This window comes from Haliotis cracherodii, unplaced genomic scaffold, assembly GCF_022045235.1.
Source record: "Haliotis cracherodii isolate W230 unplaced genomic scaffold, xgHalCrac1.p SCAF_2, whole genome shotgun sequence".
Lineage (NCBI taxonomy): Eukaryota > Metazoa > Mollusca > Gastropoda > Lepetellida > Haliotidae > Haliotis > Haliotis cracherodii.
This window is the reverse complement of record NW_027266275.1, coordinates 44,265,933-44,280,593: the sequence shown is the minus strand read 5'-3', so window position 1 is coordinate 44,280,593 and position 14,661 is coordinate 44,265,933. Positions and strand designations below refer to the sequence as shown.

Genomic DNA, 14,661 nt, shown 5'->3' with positions numbered 1-14,661 from the left:
TAAGAGTGGCTCTGGACAGAAGGAGTTCATTATTTGTGTCAGGGTTTGCTCAGCTGCTGGGCTACTGCCAGAGGGCCAAAGCTACAAATGCCTTTGACGTCTTCACGTGCCACATCTCTCAGATAATGGCTAAGACAGTGTCAGACCTCCAAAAACATCCTTCCATGATTGCTCTGATAGAACAGTTGCTATGCAGAACCATGGTTGAGGCGATCGCTCAAGAGGAATATTCCCTCACAGAAAATCAGTGTTTAACAATTCCATACATGTGGCAGGATGACTGTGCATAAACCATAGTGATATGTTGTTGCAACTGACTTCGAACGTGGCATCTCTTTTTTCGCTTCGTCAAACCAATCAAGCTCGGGTAGAGATTGAATAAGGTAAGAATGAGGAGAGGAATTGATCAACAATACCCATTTATCACACAGGTCTTCAATCAACTTCTGAGACATCACATGCACAAGACAGAGGTCAGCAGGTAGAGGATCGGGACACAATTTAAACAAATGGACGCACCGGATGATGGCCGCTAATGACGTAGACCGAAGTCCCAACAAACAAGTATATGTACCCTCCCTCTGGGTGCTTGTCTGGGAAACCCGATTAAGCATGAGCAGTAAAGAGAATTATTGCAGGATATATGTTCCTCTGATGAGGAAGGCAAAGTCTGTTCCAGCCGCTGGCAAGGTGATGGCTTTGATTTTCTGGGATTCCAAAGCAATCCTACTGGTGGACTACCTCCCGAATGATCAGACCGTTAATGACCAATATAATGATCACCTACCTGCTTTGGCAACAGTGTGAGAATGTCAAGGTAAATGTGATGGAAAATTCACTAAAGGGGTGGTGGTCAAATCATGGCAAAAGCTTAAAGCATTCCCATTTACATGGGAATGTCTGAGTACTGGCACACATAATAATCTGTCCATAATTTAACAAAAGACAATAAGCACTTACCCGGTCATCTATATTTTGAAAGTTGCCATCAATGTCGTCGTAGACTATATCTGACCCAAAGCTGCTTCTCCTTGTACTGTTAGGAGAATGAGAATCTCGTTGAAGCTGCCTGCACAAACATTAAATAAATTATTGAAGATACTGTGAACTGTTTTGCTAGAAGCTTTGAAATAACAACCACTTAACATGAGCTGGCAGAAAATTGAAACCAATAATTATTATATTCTCTATACATACACAGCAGTTACATTTGCCTTTACACAAAGGGGTTTCATTGATAAGATCAATTGTTTTAATATGACACATTTATTTTCCAACTGTTTCAAATCCCATAATGGATCCAACATTCCCAAACATTATCGAAATATCTGAGAAGATGAGTCAGAAATAAGAACAGTATTAGCACTACATGTAAAAGCAGAGATACATCATTATCTCTTCTTGAACATGACAAAATGTGCAGTTGTGTATTTCCTTTGAATATAATATCAAAGTGCTCACATAAATATAATTACTTCAGAAAAAGCATATAGTTTTGAAAGTTAATCTTATTTTAAGAGCTGTTAAGCTAAAACCCTGCAGCCATGTCAGTGTTGTAAGGAAAACTCATTCATGTGATGTTCCAGAGCAAGATGGAAGTAACCGGTTTCATGACATTTTCTACCGACAGCATTAACCGTATTAAGTAGCATTAAAATGGTATTATGGCACCACTTGCTTAGCATTATCACAAACTTATTCTCTGAGCTCACTTTCAAGCACATAACCATGTCCAGCTGAAACAATTCACCTCGACATTTATTGAATATTTCAGATCACATCAATTGACATTCATACACAAGAGAAAACTTTCTAGTAGCATATAACATATGAACACACAAGGTTGCCCACTGCAGAGCCAGCATGTGGCTGCGTTTGCAAGAATCAGTGATGGATTCAATTGGAAACTAAAGATAAGAGCATGGGAAACAATATTGCAATAAAATGATATATGTAATATTTATACAGTGTTCCCTCCTTATTGCTCTCTTCAATACAGGGCTAACTCGGTTATAGAGTGCAGTAAACCATGGCTCCCAAAATGTACTTACATTTTTAACAAACTCAAGTTTCCTAATGACACAATATTTTCCCCCCATCTCAAAAAACATTATCAGCTTATCACCGCAATCACGTAACACCGGAAATACCAGTCAACAAATCTGAACTGAAGTATGCAATTTAATCCTATTATTATATTTCTTCCCAAGGCAAGAGAGTTAGCTGACTTTGAAAGTCAAGTTTCCACCCAAGCCGAACTTGGCTGGAATTCCTGGGCTCGATCGTAGCGCCACTAATGGCTATTACGAGTTATGTCCCTTCTATGCCTTTCCTATGGACTAATCAGATTCTACCTCTCGTATCACTTGCATTTGCTCCAAACCAAATGGTCGCGCCCAGTCAAGACGATCTGATTGATAATCAAGATCTATATTGTGATAAAACGAGGGTTACGTCGCGAAGTGCATGAAATCACATGAACACCTTGATTAAAAACATGAAAAGATTTAGAAAATATCTGTTGACAAAGAGTTGGTGGTGCAAATGCTTTGCAAATCCTGCAATCGACTGAAATCTGCATGACAGTTTACGAACCGGATTTCGATTTTGTTGCGTGATTTTGATTGGACTATGCATAGACTCGTTAGTCCAGCCAAAGTGTAACTCCATAATACCAGCCTAGTTCGGCAAGGGTGGGAACTGGACTTTTATAGTCAGTTAACCCCCTTGCCTCGGGAAGATGATTATTATAATATTTGGTTATAAAAAGGTGTTCATTGTTTATCTGGACTAATGTCTTCAATTTATTTTATTAATTTTATTAAAAATTTCATTCAATAATTACAATGTTAACAATAATTTCAGGAAAATCGTATGCAAAGTGATCGGTAGAGCGCACAACTCCCTGTTATTAACAGCAACCATTATTAACGGATTACTGCTGTTGATGCCTTGAATCAAACTTTAGTTGCAAGAGAACGGATACACATATCACAAATGCCATACCTTGACTCGTTGAAAGTCATATTTGAGGCAGTTTAACTATTAAATGTCAACATAATGTTTTCGCAACTGAATTACATGTATCGTGGGAAGTCCCTACCGTGACTGGTCAGATTGTTCCATACATAAAAATATTACCTGCATACCACCTGTACCAAAGTGCTATGCTTATGGTTCTTATAATTTTAAAGGGGCACTGATCTAAAGCAATTCCCCAGACTGGTTGTTGCCTTTGTTATTGTTTTTCCCCCGTGAGTACATGGATGATACGCAACGCAACTGAGCGTGACAAGAGACTGGGCTACCGTCTGCAAGGACAGCTAAATAAACATGGAGGCAATATTTGTTTTACTCATTTTTGAACACTGATTGATTGACCGTGGTCTATAAAGATTTCGACAGAGGGCGTTAATTAATTTCTTCAGCCTAAACAAACAGACGAAAAGAACGGCGGAGCTCATCGGATGTTGTCATTTGGAAATACCCGATTGTTATAGTTTAATGATAAAAAAAAGTATCCATGCAGTAAAAGCATTTTCGGATTTCGGATTGCATCGATAATACGATTGCTACTCCCTTGTTGTCATCCATGTTTTCTCGTATAACCCTACACTTGTGTATTTGTCGCCATTCACTTGATGCTCAGTTAATGAATTTATTACAGGTATAATTAGTGGTAGCACCACTCAGAATACCTGACAAAGGTTCCCATTTGGCATTTATTGAGTCTGGGGTAATTATTCAATCTAAATCCATGTTTGAAGTGAGGTGAAATGTGTGTTATGTAATATGCATGTGACAGCCCAGCAAGAGATGAATGATCTGTTGATTTACTTTTTTGTAAATCAACAGATCGTTCCTAGTCATCAAAGGATTAACAGAAAATACATTGATTGATTAATCACTGTTATCTTGCACAGTGGATATGTCAAAAGTGAGTGTTTACAAGTCTCGGTTTACTAAAACAAAGGGAATACACTCACATCATGGCGTGAAGTGCCGATGTAAAAACAACATACTTTGTTCAAAGGGTTAAGCGATAATACGTTGATTGATTGCTCATTGTTATCTAACTCAACGGATTATGTTAGGAACCGAGGACGTTATGAAAATAGTTGTCATGTGGGTTTTCTCAGCCGACCTTTAAGACTTGACACCTACCGTATATGACCGCGTATAAGCCGAATTTTGAGGACCAGAAAAAAGATTCTGTAGACAGGGGTCGGCTTATCCACGGGATACACTTTCATGATGGTATTTTTCAGATCGTGATCTGTCAGAAACATCGCCTGAATGAGGGTCCGATAGATCACAACTTCCCGAAAGTTTGGAAGTTGGCACGACTAGAGCCATTATTGTTATAAATTATCAATAAAGTTACTATTATACACCAATGTTGTCATTATTAAAAAAATGTTATGCATGTTACTACTTCCGCTAATAAGTTTTCAATTGAATGTTCAAAGTTTATCGTTCTTCGTAAACTCCACAATCTTTACATGTAACAATATATGTAATTCACAGCTATAATATATAATCCCCAGATGAAATCGCCAATAGCTATAACGTACGTTTTGCAAAGTTCCTAAATTGATAGATTACAAGTGTCTACCTTTATTGAAAGAGGCAAATAAACAACTGTATCGGCGAGTTATTCCGTTCGCCATTTGCAAAAACATGTGATGAGCTGTTTCCTGTGACGTCACAAACGGTGACCACTGTGATTGCTTCCTGTTGTTTAAAGCAACATGGTACACAAGGAAATGAGCATTGATAATAACGGGCCGATTGGTATTGTCATGTTGTTTACACAAACATTTTCAAGTTGTGGGTGCTTAGCGATCGTGTTGGGAGTAGGGGCTTAATTCCTTTGTTTTCGAGAGATTAGTTTAATAAACTGGAGAAGCCTGTGATTAAGTGATGGTCATTCAATGTGTTCATAGTATGATAGTTTATTTAATACAATTGGATTAACAAACAATAGTGGTGTAAAGGGGGTTATAAAAGTTGATATATATTTTTTTTTTTTTTTAAATTTTTTTTACTGACTGATCAGTTGTGTCACAGGTCCCGTACTGTACACAACCCTCCGCGCCTACCAAGCTCGGTTCGCTCACCAGCTTAAACTGCACGGTTGTCAATCACCCAGGCCCCTGGGACTGACAAATATGAACTTTGAAATGGAGATGGCGGACTTATGTCCAGAAATTGTTGAGAGTTCGCCCAACTCTCAAGAGAACCAGCCCAGTTCTCGAAAGGGTCAGCCCAACCCAAATGAAGGGAATCCCTTCACTCTGGTCACCAGAAAAACTGCCAAAAAAACAGCCAACCTGACTTATAGTCAAGCCGCGCTAAATGTCCCTGACCGTTTTCAGGACAGATTCACGTTCTCAGGAACTAAAAACAAAGAAAATATCGATTATAGTGCCCTCAAGGGCTCAAGGCATGCTTAAACGCAAACAGCCTCAATCTAGCCCACCTAAGGCTAAAATGGTACAGAAAAGACAAAAAATGGTCTCATCAGAATCAAAGACACAACAAAATAGAAGACCACAAACCAAATGGGAAAAAGTAGTCTTTAGCGCAGACTTCATCCTAACAGCTCAAGATATTGCCAAAGAGCTGAAGCACAAAAATATTAATCGAATAAATAAGTGTGGAAGAGGGTATGTTGTTGTCGGGGACAACCTCACAGAGTCAATTGATATGCCCAAAAGCATAAACGGGATCAAACTAAAATGGGATACCCCAAAGTGGCTTAGCAATGTCAGATGTGCGGTACATCTAGACAAAAAAATTAATGATGACGAGCTTTATCAAATTGTCTGTCAAGCTCAAAAGAAAGTCACCCAACCTACAATCCTGTCGGCATTCAGGATCAAATCAATGGGCACAAACAACACACGAGTAGTTATACTCACATTACTTGGACAGTCAGTCCCCGGACACCTTAATCTAGGTGGTAAGGACATAGAAACCATGCAGGAAAAGGCCAACCCAGTGCACAAACTGTATGCTCTATGGACATACGAAAACATCATGTAACCAGCCACCCAAGTGCAAAAACTGTTCCCGAGTTTCTTGCAAAGAAAACTGCAACACATGGTGTACAAACTGCAGGAAAGAGGGTCATTCATCCTTGGCGCCGAAATGTCCTAAACGCTTGCTCATCAGCAAACGTATAAATAAAATACCTACTCAGCAATCTGAATCCAAATCTATTCAACCCAATGAGGTCGAAAAAACCCAAGCGACTATTGATCACTCTACTGAGCAAACAATCGAATCTGTGAGCACTGAGCAAACAATCGAATCTGTGAGCACTGATCCGCCTGCTCACAGGCACAAAGCCACTGCAAAACGCAAGGGGAAAAAGACCCAAGCTCCCCAATCAAACCCCATGCCTTCTAATCCTCAAACTGAGGAACACAGCAAACGAATCAGTCAGGCAAAGAAAACACCAGCTCATGGTAAACAAAAGGCTCAGAACACAAACAAAGTTGTAGAGTTCATTGCAACGGTATTGATCCAAATTACAAGCAGAAAAATGAGTGTCAAAGCCAAAGCCACCTGCATCCTCAAACTGGCTTCCAAAATAATGAAATACAAAGGAACAAAGAAACAGTTCCTAAATAGGGTATGCCCTAAAACTCAATAAGCGCTCATCTATAAATTATCATGGACTTGCTTTTACTACAGTGGAACGCAAATGGCCTTAAGAGCAACGGCAATGAACTGACTGCACTCGTCAAAAAAAAGGTGATCAAGCCTCATGTCATTCTAATACAGGAGACTAAACTCAGTGAAAAAGCCAAATTCACACTACCTGGGTACACCCAATATAGAAAAGACAGAAAAAGACTTATGCCTGGCAACAAGGGAGGAGGACTAATCACCCTTGTCCACGACAGCTGTACCTCCAAGAATATTGAAGCAAACGTAGGAAACCTTGAAACCCAAGTAATCTCCCTAAAACTGGCAAATGGCAACGAATTACGCATAGCTAACATATATCACAGGGTTACCCATGAAACGAACATGGAAGAGCTAACAAGACTAGCTCAAATAGTAGGCAAAAATGGGATAATCCTTGGTGACTTTAATGCCCACAGCCCTCTTTGGGAAGACAGGAATGATTCATGCAAATACGGCAAAATGGTAGAGAAATGGGTTGAGGACGACAATCTCATAACTCTGAACAACGGCAGTCACACACGTTATGACCAAGTCCACAACACGTGGAGTTCAATTGATCTTACAATTGCCACCAAACACCTCGCCTCACATTGCCAATGGCAAGTCCATGACGACACTTGGGGAAGCGATCACCTTCCTATACTCACCTACATAGGTAGCCCACCACAATTAGAGGAACAGCCCGATCCTCAGCCCACATGGGACTATGCAAAGGCTGACTGGCCTAAATTCAGGAAGGAATGTATATCATTCAAGTCCTCAGAAATTGCCTCGGATGATCCTGATCTTTTTTGCCAAAATCTCACCTCAGCAATTATTGCCGCAGCTGAAAAATCAATTCCAAAAAAAGACCACAAAACTGGCAAAACGCCGGTACCATGGTGGAACAGGGAAATAGCAAAAGCTAGGAGAGTGAGAAAGAAAGCCCTAAATAGGTCAAAAAGGGATAAATCAGCCTTTGCCCAAGTCCGAGCAGCCAGGACGAAAGTAAGACAACTCATAGACGATTCTAAAAAAGAGTCATGGCAGACCTTCTGCAAATCCCTTAATGAGAAAACAAATGCTAAAACAGTCTGGAGCAAAATACACACAATCAGGGGTAAGCGGAAACCCACAAAAATTCCCAAGTTAGCCAACGCCCATACAGTCAAAGAAAAGGCCAACATTCTAGCTGAGCACTTCTCATCTGTCAGCAGCAACACAAATTGCAGCGAAGAATTCAAACAGGAAAAAATGCTTATGCCTAAGATCTCAAAACGGCAGCAAAGCAAGCATCTGGTATACAATATACCATTTACTGTGACAGAGTTTGATGATGCGATACAACATAGAAAAGGCACAGCACCTGGTCTTGACACAACCAGCTACGAGATATTGAAAAACCTACCTGATCAAACCAAAGGCTTACTCACTGAGTTGTATAACACGATATGGTCCAAAGGAGAAGTCCCAAAAGCATGGAAACATGCTGCGGTTATCCCGCTGCTAAAGCAAGGGAAAGAAGAAACCCTACCAAACTCTTATCGACCGATCTCACTCACCTCAAACATGTGCAAAGCCATGGAAGCCATGGTTACAAAAAGGCTCATGCATCATCTTGAAACTGGCAATCACATAAAACCTGACCAAAGTGGCTTCAGGAAGGGACACTCGTGTCTAGATCATATTCTAAGACTGGAAAATGAAATAAAAAAAGCCCAATTAAACAGACAATACCTAGCCGCAGTATTTCTGGACTTCAGCAAAGCCTTCGATATGGTATGGCATGACGGACTCCTCTCAAAACTATCACAAAATGGAGTTGAAGGGAACATGGCAAACTTCATAGACAGCTTCCTGCAAGACAGGTCGCTATCAGTTAAAATAGGGAACAATCGATCGGATCCTATGGCACTGGACAATGGCACGCCACAATCGATCGGATCCTATGGCACTGGACAATGGCACGCCACAAGGCAGCATCATAAGCCCAACCCTGTTTAATATCATGATCAATGATCTTTTTTTTGACCATGTCAACTCTCCTACCCAAACTTCTAAGTTCGCTGATGACGGAGCAATATGGGTAAAGCACAGAGATATCTCATAAATCAGAAAAAAACTCCAGTCAGCCCTGGACGGAGTAGATCAATGGTGCAATAAATGGGGATTCACCCTTTCAAGTGAAAAAACGGTTGGAGTTCTATTCAAACGCCGGGGGAAAGATGCTATGATACCCCGTGTCTCCATAAAAGGCAAACCTATCAAATTCGAAAAATCTGCAATATTTCTTGGAGTTATCCTTGATCAACACCTCACTTGGCGCAAGCATATAGAATATGTGGAAAACAGATGTCAAAAAGACCTGAACGTATTTCGGGCAATTTCAGGCACATCTTGGGGCACATCGAGGGACACTCAGCTGGACCTCTACAAAGCTCTTATCAGATCAAAAATTGACTATGGTTGTGAGGCTTTTCACTCAGCATCAAATACTGTCTTGAGGCGCCTAGACAGAATACAATACAAAGCCCTAATGCTGGCCACAGGCGCAGCGACAGGCACCTCACTAGAAGCACTACAAGTAGAAACGGGAGAACTCCCATTGAAACTAAGAAGAGAGCAGGCAATATTATCGTTCTGGGGACGAACATCAAACCCTTTGGTTAAAAAGATATGGCAAGACAAAAACGCTCGAGATGAAGCCCTAGCTCGAAAATATCCCTCACTAAAGCCATCTGGGATATTAGTACGTGAACTCATTCGAAGTCACAATTGCGATGACATTCAGCCTCCAGAAAGTCACTACAAAGGGTTACACCCTCCCTGGACTTTACAAACACCCAAAGTTGACACTGCTTTAACATCAGAAGTCACTAAAAGAGAAAACCCAACCCTACTACGATCAGTAGCTATCACTAAAATTCAAACTACCTGGGACAGCTGGGCCCATATATACACTAATGGATCCAAGAATCCTATCAACAACAGTGCTGGTTACGGGATCCATATCCACAGCTCCAAACCCCAAGCACATTCAGTTCGCTTGCCTGATGGTCAGTCAGTATTCACGGCTGAATTGGAGGCAATTCATCATGCACTCAAACTCATACCGGAACTCCCGGAAGCAAAGGCAGTCGTCCTATCAGACTCGCTAAGTGCACTTCAGGCCATCAGTGGGAGAAACTCAAACTCCAGGCCAAACACAGTCAACAATATTCTATACGAATATACAAAACTATCGGACCAAGGGCAACAGGTGGAGCTGTGTTGGATCCCCTCTCACATAGATATTCATGGAAATGAAAAAGCAGACTCACTGGCGAAGCTAGCTCTAGACAAAGCGGATATACAGCCTATTCCCTTTAGTAAACTAGAGATAAAAAGCAAAATCAAAGCCTCCATAGCAAAAAGATGGCAAGCCCAATGGGACGCAAGTAAGATCGGCAGATGGCTATACAAAATTCAACCCAAGGTCCAACAAAAGCCAAACTCATACTCAAATGAAAGGAAAATTGAAACTGCTATCTCACGCCTCAGACTTGGTCACAAAAAGCACTATGACAAGGTTTGTTCATCTTGCAATCAGGCTGAAACCATTGACCACCTGTTACTAGAATGTCAAGACCATGCCCCAGCCCGGGCTAGGTTAAAACAAGAATTGCAGTTAGATCCGCTATCTGTCATAGATCTCCTAAAGCCAAGAGATGCAAAAGCGAAGGCCAAACTAACTCTATTTCTGAGAGATGGACAGCTGCTCGAACGTATATAAACAGAGCAGCCAAGGATAAAAATGAAATCATATCAATATAAGAAAATAGAAATCATATCAATGCAAAAACAGAAATTATGTGAACACCGAAATCACAATAGATATGTGAACCCTTTTCACACACAGGAGTCCCAAAGAGGGACAGGTCAGCCGAAATTGCCTAGGCAGAAGGCGACCTCTTAAACACCTAATGCAACAGCAACAACAACAACTGACTGACATTCTCATCATGAGTTTGAAACGAAAACGCCATGCTTACGATGCTGAATTCAAACTGTGAGTCTTCGCTCCAGCTGATATATTTTCTCACGGGTTTTAATTCTATATACACCGATTCACAAAATGGCGCTTCGTTGTTGATGGCAACATATAACAATCATTATGAGATTAAAAAAACCCACAAGAAACAGCTTCCCATATTATGAAAGTGGATGACTGGTTTGTTAAATTTTTATTAGAAATAATAATGACTTTTTCAATATAATTACAACGTTTTTCATCTTATATTTTTGAATATCTGCGAGTACCAGCACATGTCTTGCAGTCCGACTTCGCAGTGTTTTTTGCCTTTCAATTCCTGGTTCGGCTTATCTGCGGGTCATATCATTTTCTCTCGTATTTCAATGGTTAGCACGTCGCCTATATCTACGGGGTCGGCTTATCCGCGGTCATATACGGTATGTGAAACACCTGAAACAATCTAAGTGATCAGTTGAGAAACGAACATGGGTTATAATATCCCCAAACGATATATATATATTTTAAAATATTTGATTCTTACAGAGACACGTGACATCGAATAAGTTTCTTTGTTCAGCTGCAGACGTGTGGGATATTGTTCCTCCTTTGTGTGGATATTCACGGATACATTCCTCGAACAAGGAAGTTGCCTAAAATTATACATTATAAATTTGGTAGGTTGTAATTATGATATTTGCCTTCATTTGCTGTAGCATTGGACAGATTCATTCTTGTTCCTCTAAAGTCTTGGTTAGGAAATTCTTTGATGCGTGATAGACATTGTTTTCACAAGTCTTTTCCTTTGTAAGCGTGTATATATTACAGTCAATTTGTAAAATGTGATTCTCTCAGGCAATTTATAAAACGTGTAAATATTTCAGTCATTTTGACTGAAACATCTGTCCATTTTTTTAACAGATTGACTTAAATTGATTAAGACGATCAAAAGGGCCTAAAAACATCACAATAGAATATTATGTAGGATTAGAAGCCAAACAATATAAAAATGTACTTTTCATCGTACCATTTTCAGTCTCGTGGTGATGATATTAAACATAAAAATGTTTGGAATTCGTTGTCATAATAATACAGATGGACATATTTTTCAGTCAATTTGTAAAATAACTGAATATTCAGGCGTTTAACAAATTTCTTAAGTGAAAATTTTGCACATTTTGACTGTAAAAATATAAACACAATAAAATAAGCAATGCTCAGGAGAAATATTTACTTTTTTACTAATTTGTGTTGAAAGTCAAAATAGTGTAAACAAAAATCGCACAATTACCAAGCAAGTGACATATCAAAACTTCGTCACCATTACCGATGCTATCCACAAAGATAGCTACATTTCCTTATTATTTCCAAAACTGTATTTCATTTTGTTGATCAATGTTACCATACACCCTTATACTATCAATAAAAGTGACAAATGCGCTTACGAATGGCGCAGCACAGGTCGCAAACTAGTCTATGTTTCTGCTATATCATGCGGGTACTCACGGGGAAAAAAACGATAACAAAGGCAACAACTAGTCCAGGGGAACTGCTTTAGATCAGTGCCCCTTTAAATATATATAGTGAAAGCTGCAACTAAAAACATGATATTGGAATATATTATTCCTGATAAAATAATAATTTCAGGTACAATTTCTTCTGACCTTTGCATCAAAATTATTTCAAGTTGTATCATAGGGTACTTTTTGACTGAATCACCGGTAGATTGGGAGGAAACATGTGCACAGGTGATTGCTATTTTCGGCTCAGTTTCAAGAAAATACACATGGTAATCTTAATCTCTGTATATAAAACAATGCCTTGGAGAGCAGGAAATTCAACTTAAATGTCTAGTGATGTTTTATATCAAATTTCATCTTTTTATTGACCAAGTCTGTTATACCTGTTTATTCACCTTAATTCGCTGAATTGATATGATGTGGGGTTTTTTAAAACGCATATTAATACTTGATTAATCTTTATCTACATTATAAATCATAAACAACTTCTATTCTAAACTTTTATGCCCCGGTCACACATTCACGGATCGTCAGCCGGATCCACTACAGATGGAAACTCATGGATGACCCCGGAAAAGACTATATCCATGGTCCGCTACGGATGCACCACTGTTTGACTGCGGGATTTACGGATCAACCAAGGATAATGCAGAAAATGGGCTACTTGACAACGGGGAGTGATACGGATGGCTACGGTTTGGTATGGTTTGGTACGGTTTAGTACAAAATGACACGTGTCACGGCGTATGCACTGCAGATTAACAACAGTTCGCTATGATTGTAGTACGGGTTAGCACGAATTAGAACGGTCTGGCACGGATAAGTACAGACTCTCAGTGAGCGCCACGATAAGCAATCCGTATACATGAATTCCTGCGCTCGTGTCTTCATTCCACAACTTCAAAATGCCACCACCAAAGAGAGGAGCAGCAGTCAAGTGTCCAGCAAATGGGGCCAAGGCCCAGACAACCACACAGTCACGGTCTGACGAAGCGAGTAATGTTGGGGAGTTGACTTTACCCCACCCTTCTTCTGTACGAGCGACAGAGAGAGAAGCAAAGAAAGAGAAAAAACGGCAACAGCCCCTGCATCTCACGTCGGAGCAACAGGATGATGTCATTCAAAGGTTCCAGGAACATGAATTCCTATACGACAAGGGCCATGCTGACTATAAGCTGACTGAGAGAAAGAGCTAGGCATCTGCGACTGTTAGTAAAAATTATACATGCATTCAGTTTTATTCTTTTTCGGTTGTGGGAAGGGTGCTTTAAGTTTAAACTTTATTTATTTTACATCGATTTTGTAGAAAGTGAAGCTTATTTAATACAATCTCGATTGCACAGATCGCGGCGTAAATTGTGGTAATTATTGTGGGAGGAAACCGGACTACTCTGAGAAAACCGATGTGTCCCGAGTGGGCGACCACCGTACCCTATCACATGCACCCCAACGGGAATCGAACCTGGGTTGTTATGGTGACATTCGAGCGCGCAACCGACTGCGCTACCCGGAGACCCCCTAATATGGTGCTTGGGTTGAATTTTTTCACATTAATTTTTTCATGTTTTTTTCTTGTATCTTTTTTGTTTATTTCTTTTGATACAGACTAGTTGAAATATTTAACAAAGCTTCTAGTATGCAAATCTGATAGATCTACTAGCTGTTATAATGATCAATGGAAATATTTTCTTCTTTTCATATTTTTCAGGTTATGATGGTTGAAATGTTGGGTGGACTCTGTCCGAACCCAGTATGGCAAACTGACCAAACGGCCATCGGGGTCAGGGGGCGTTTGTCAGAAAGGGATAAGCGGATTCTGGAGAAGTTCTCCTTCCTCTCAAGACACATCTACAGGATACCCAGTCGGGCTGGAGTTGATGTAAGTTATATAAATGTGTTTCTTATTATATCCCCAGATACGAAGTATTTGGGGACTATATAGTGCGGCGTCTGGGGGTCTTCATCACCTTCAGTGATATTTCTAGTTTTTCCTTGGGTTGGGGTTTTCAAAATTCTAAATTTTAAGGTGTGTGGGGATTGGTTGGGGTGGATTTGGGTAGGGAGGGATGTGGAGGTGAATTAACTTATTTCTTTGTAAAATATATGAGGGTAGCAAATTTCACAATATTTGTTTTAGTTAAAATATCAGTGTGGTTGTAAAGGAGGTGTAAAATGTTCGTTCCGTTCGTTCCCATACATTCTTTATTGTAAATTTCAAGACGTTCTATTGGCATGCGCGCCTTACCATATATATTTGTTTAAAGAGGGGTTAAATTAAGAATTTGCGCGATGCCAATCACAAATTTAAAATTGAAACTTCAAATTGAACGTGTTTGGAATAAAAACTATCGCAAATTTTGTTCTCTTTCTTCTGCTTCCAGCTTATGTCCAAAATCCGGGAGAAACACCCAGAGCGGATGCAGGACTCCCAGGACAGTGACGAGGAGGAAGAAG

The 14,661-nt window shown here is 40.0% G+C and overlaps 1 protein-coding gene across 3 annotated transcripts in view; it reads right to left on the bottom strand.

Annotated features, from left to right (window-relative positions):
• LOC139468142 (rab11 family-interacting protein 4-like) overlaps positions 1-14,661 on the bottom strand; it is a 403,346-nt gene that overhangs the window by 180,870 nt on the left and 207,815 nt on the right. For all 3 annotated transcript variants that reach the window (XM_071249916.1, XM_071249917.1, XM_071249919.1), the window contains one exon: positions 961-1,069. In XM_071249916.1, coding sequence (XP_071106017.1) covers positions 961-1,069 — 109 coding nt within the window. The remainder of the gene's footprint in view (positions 1-960; positions 1,070-14,661) is intronic.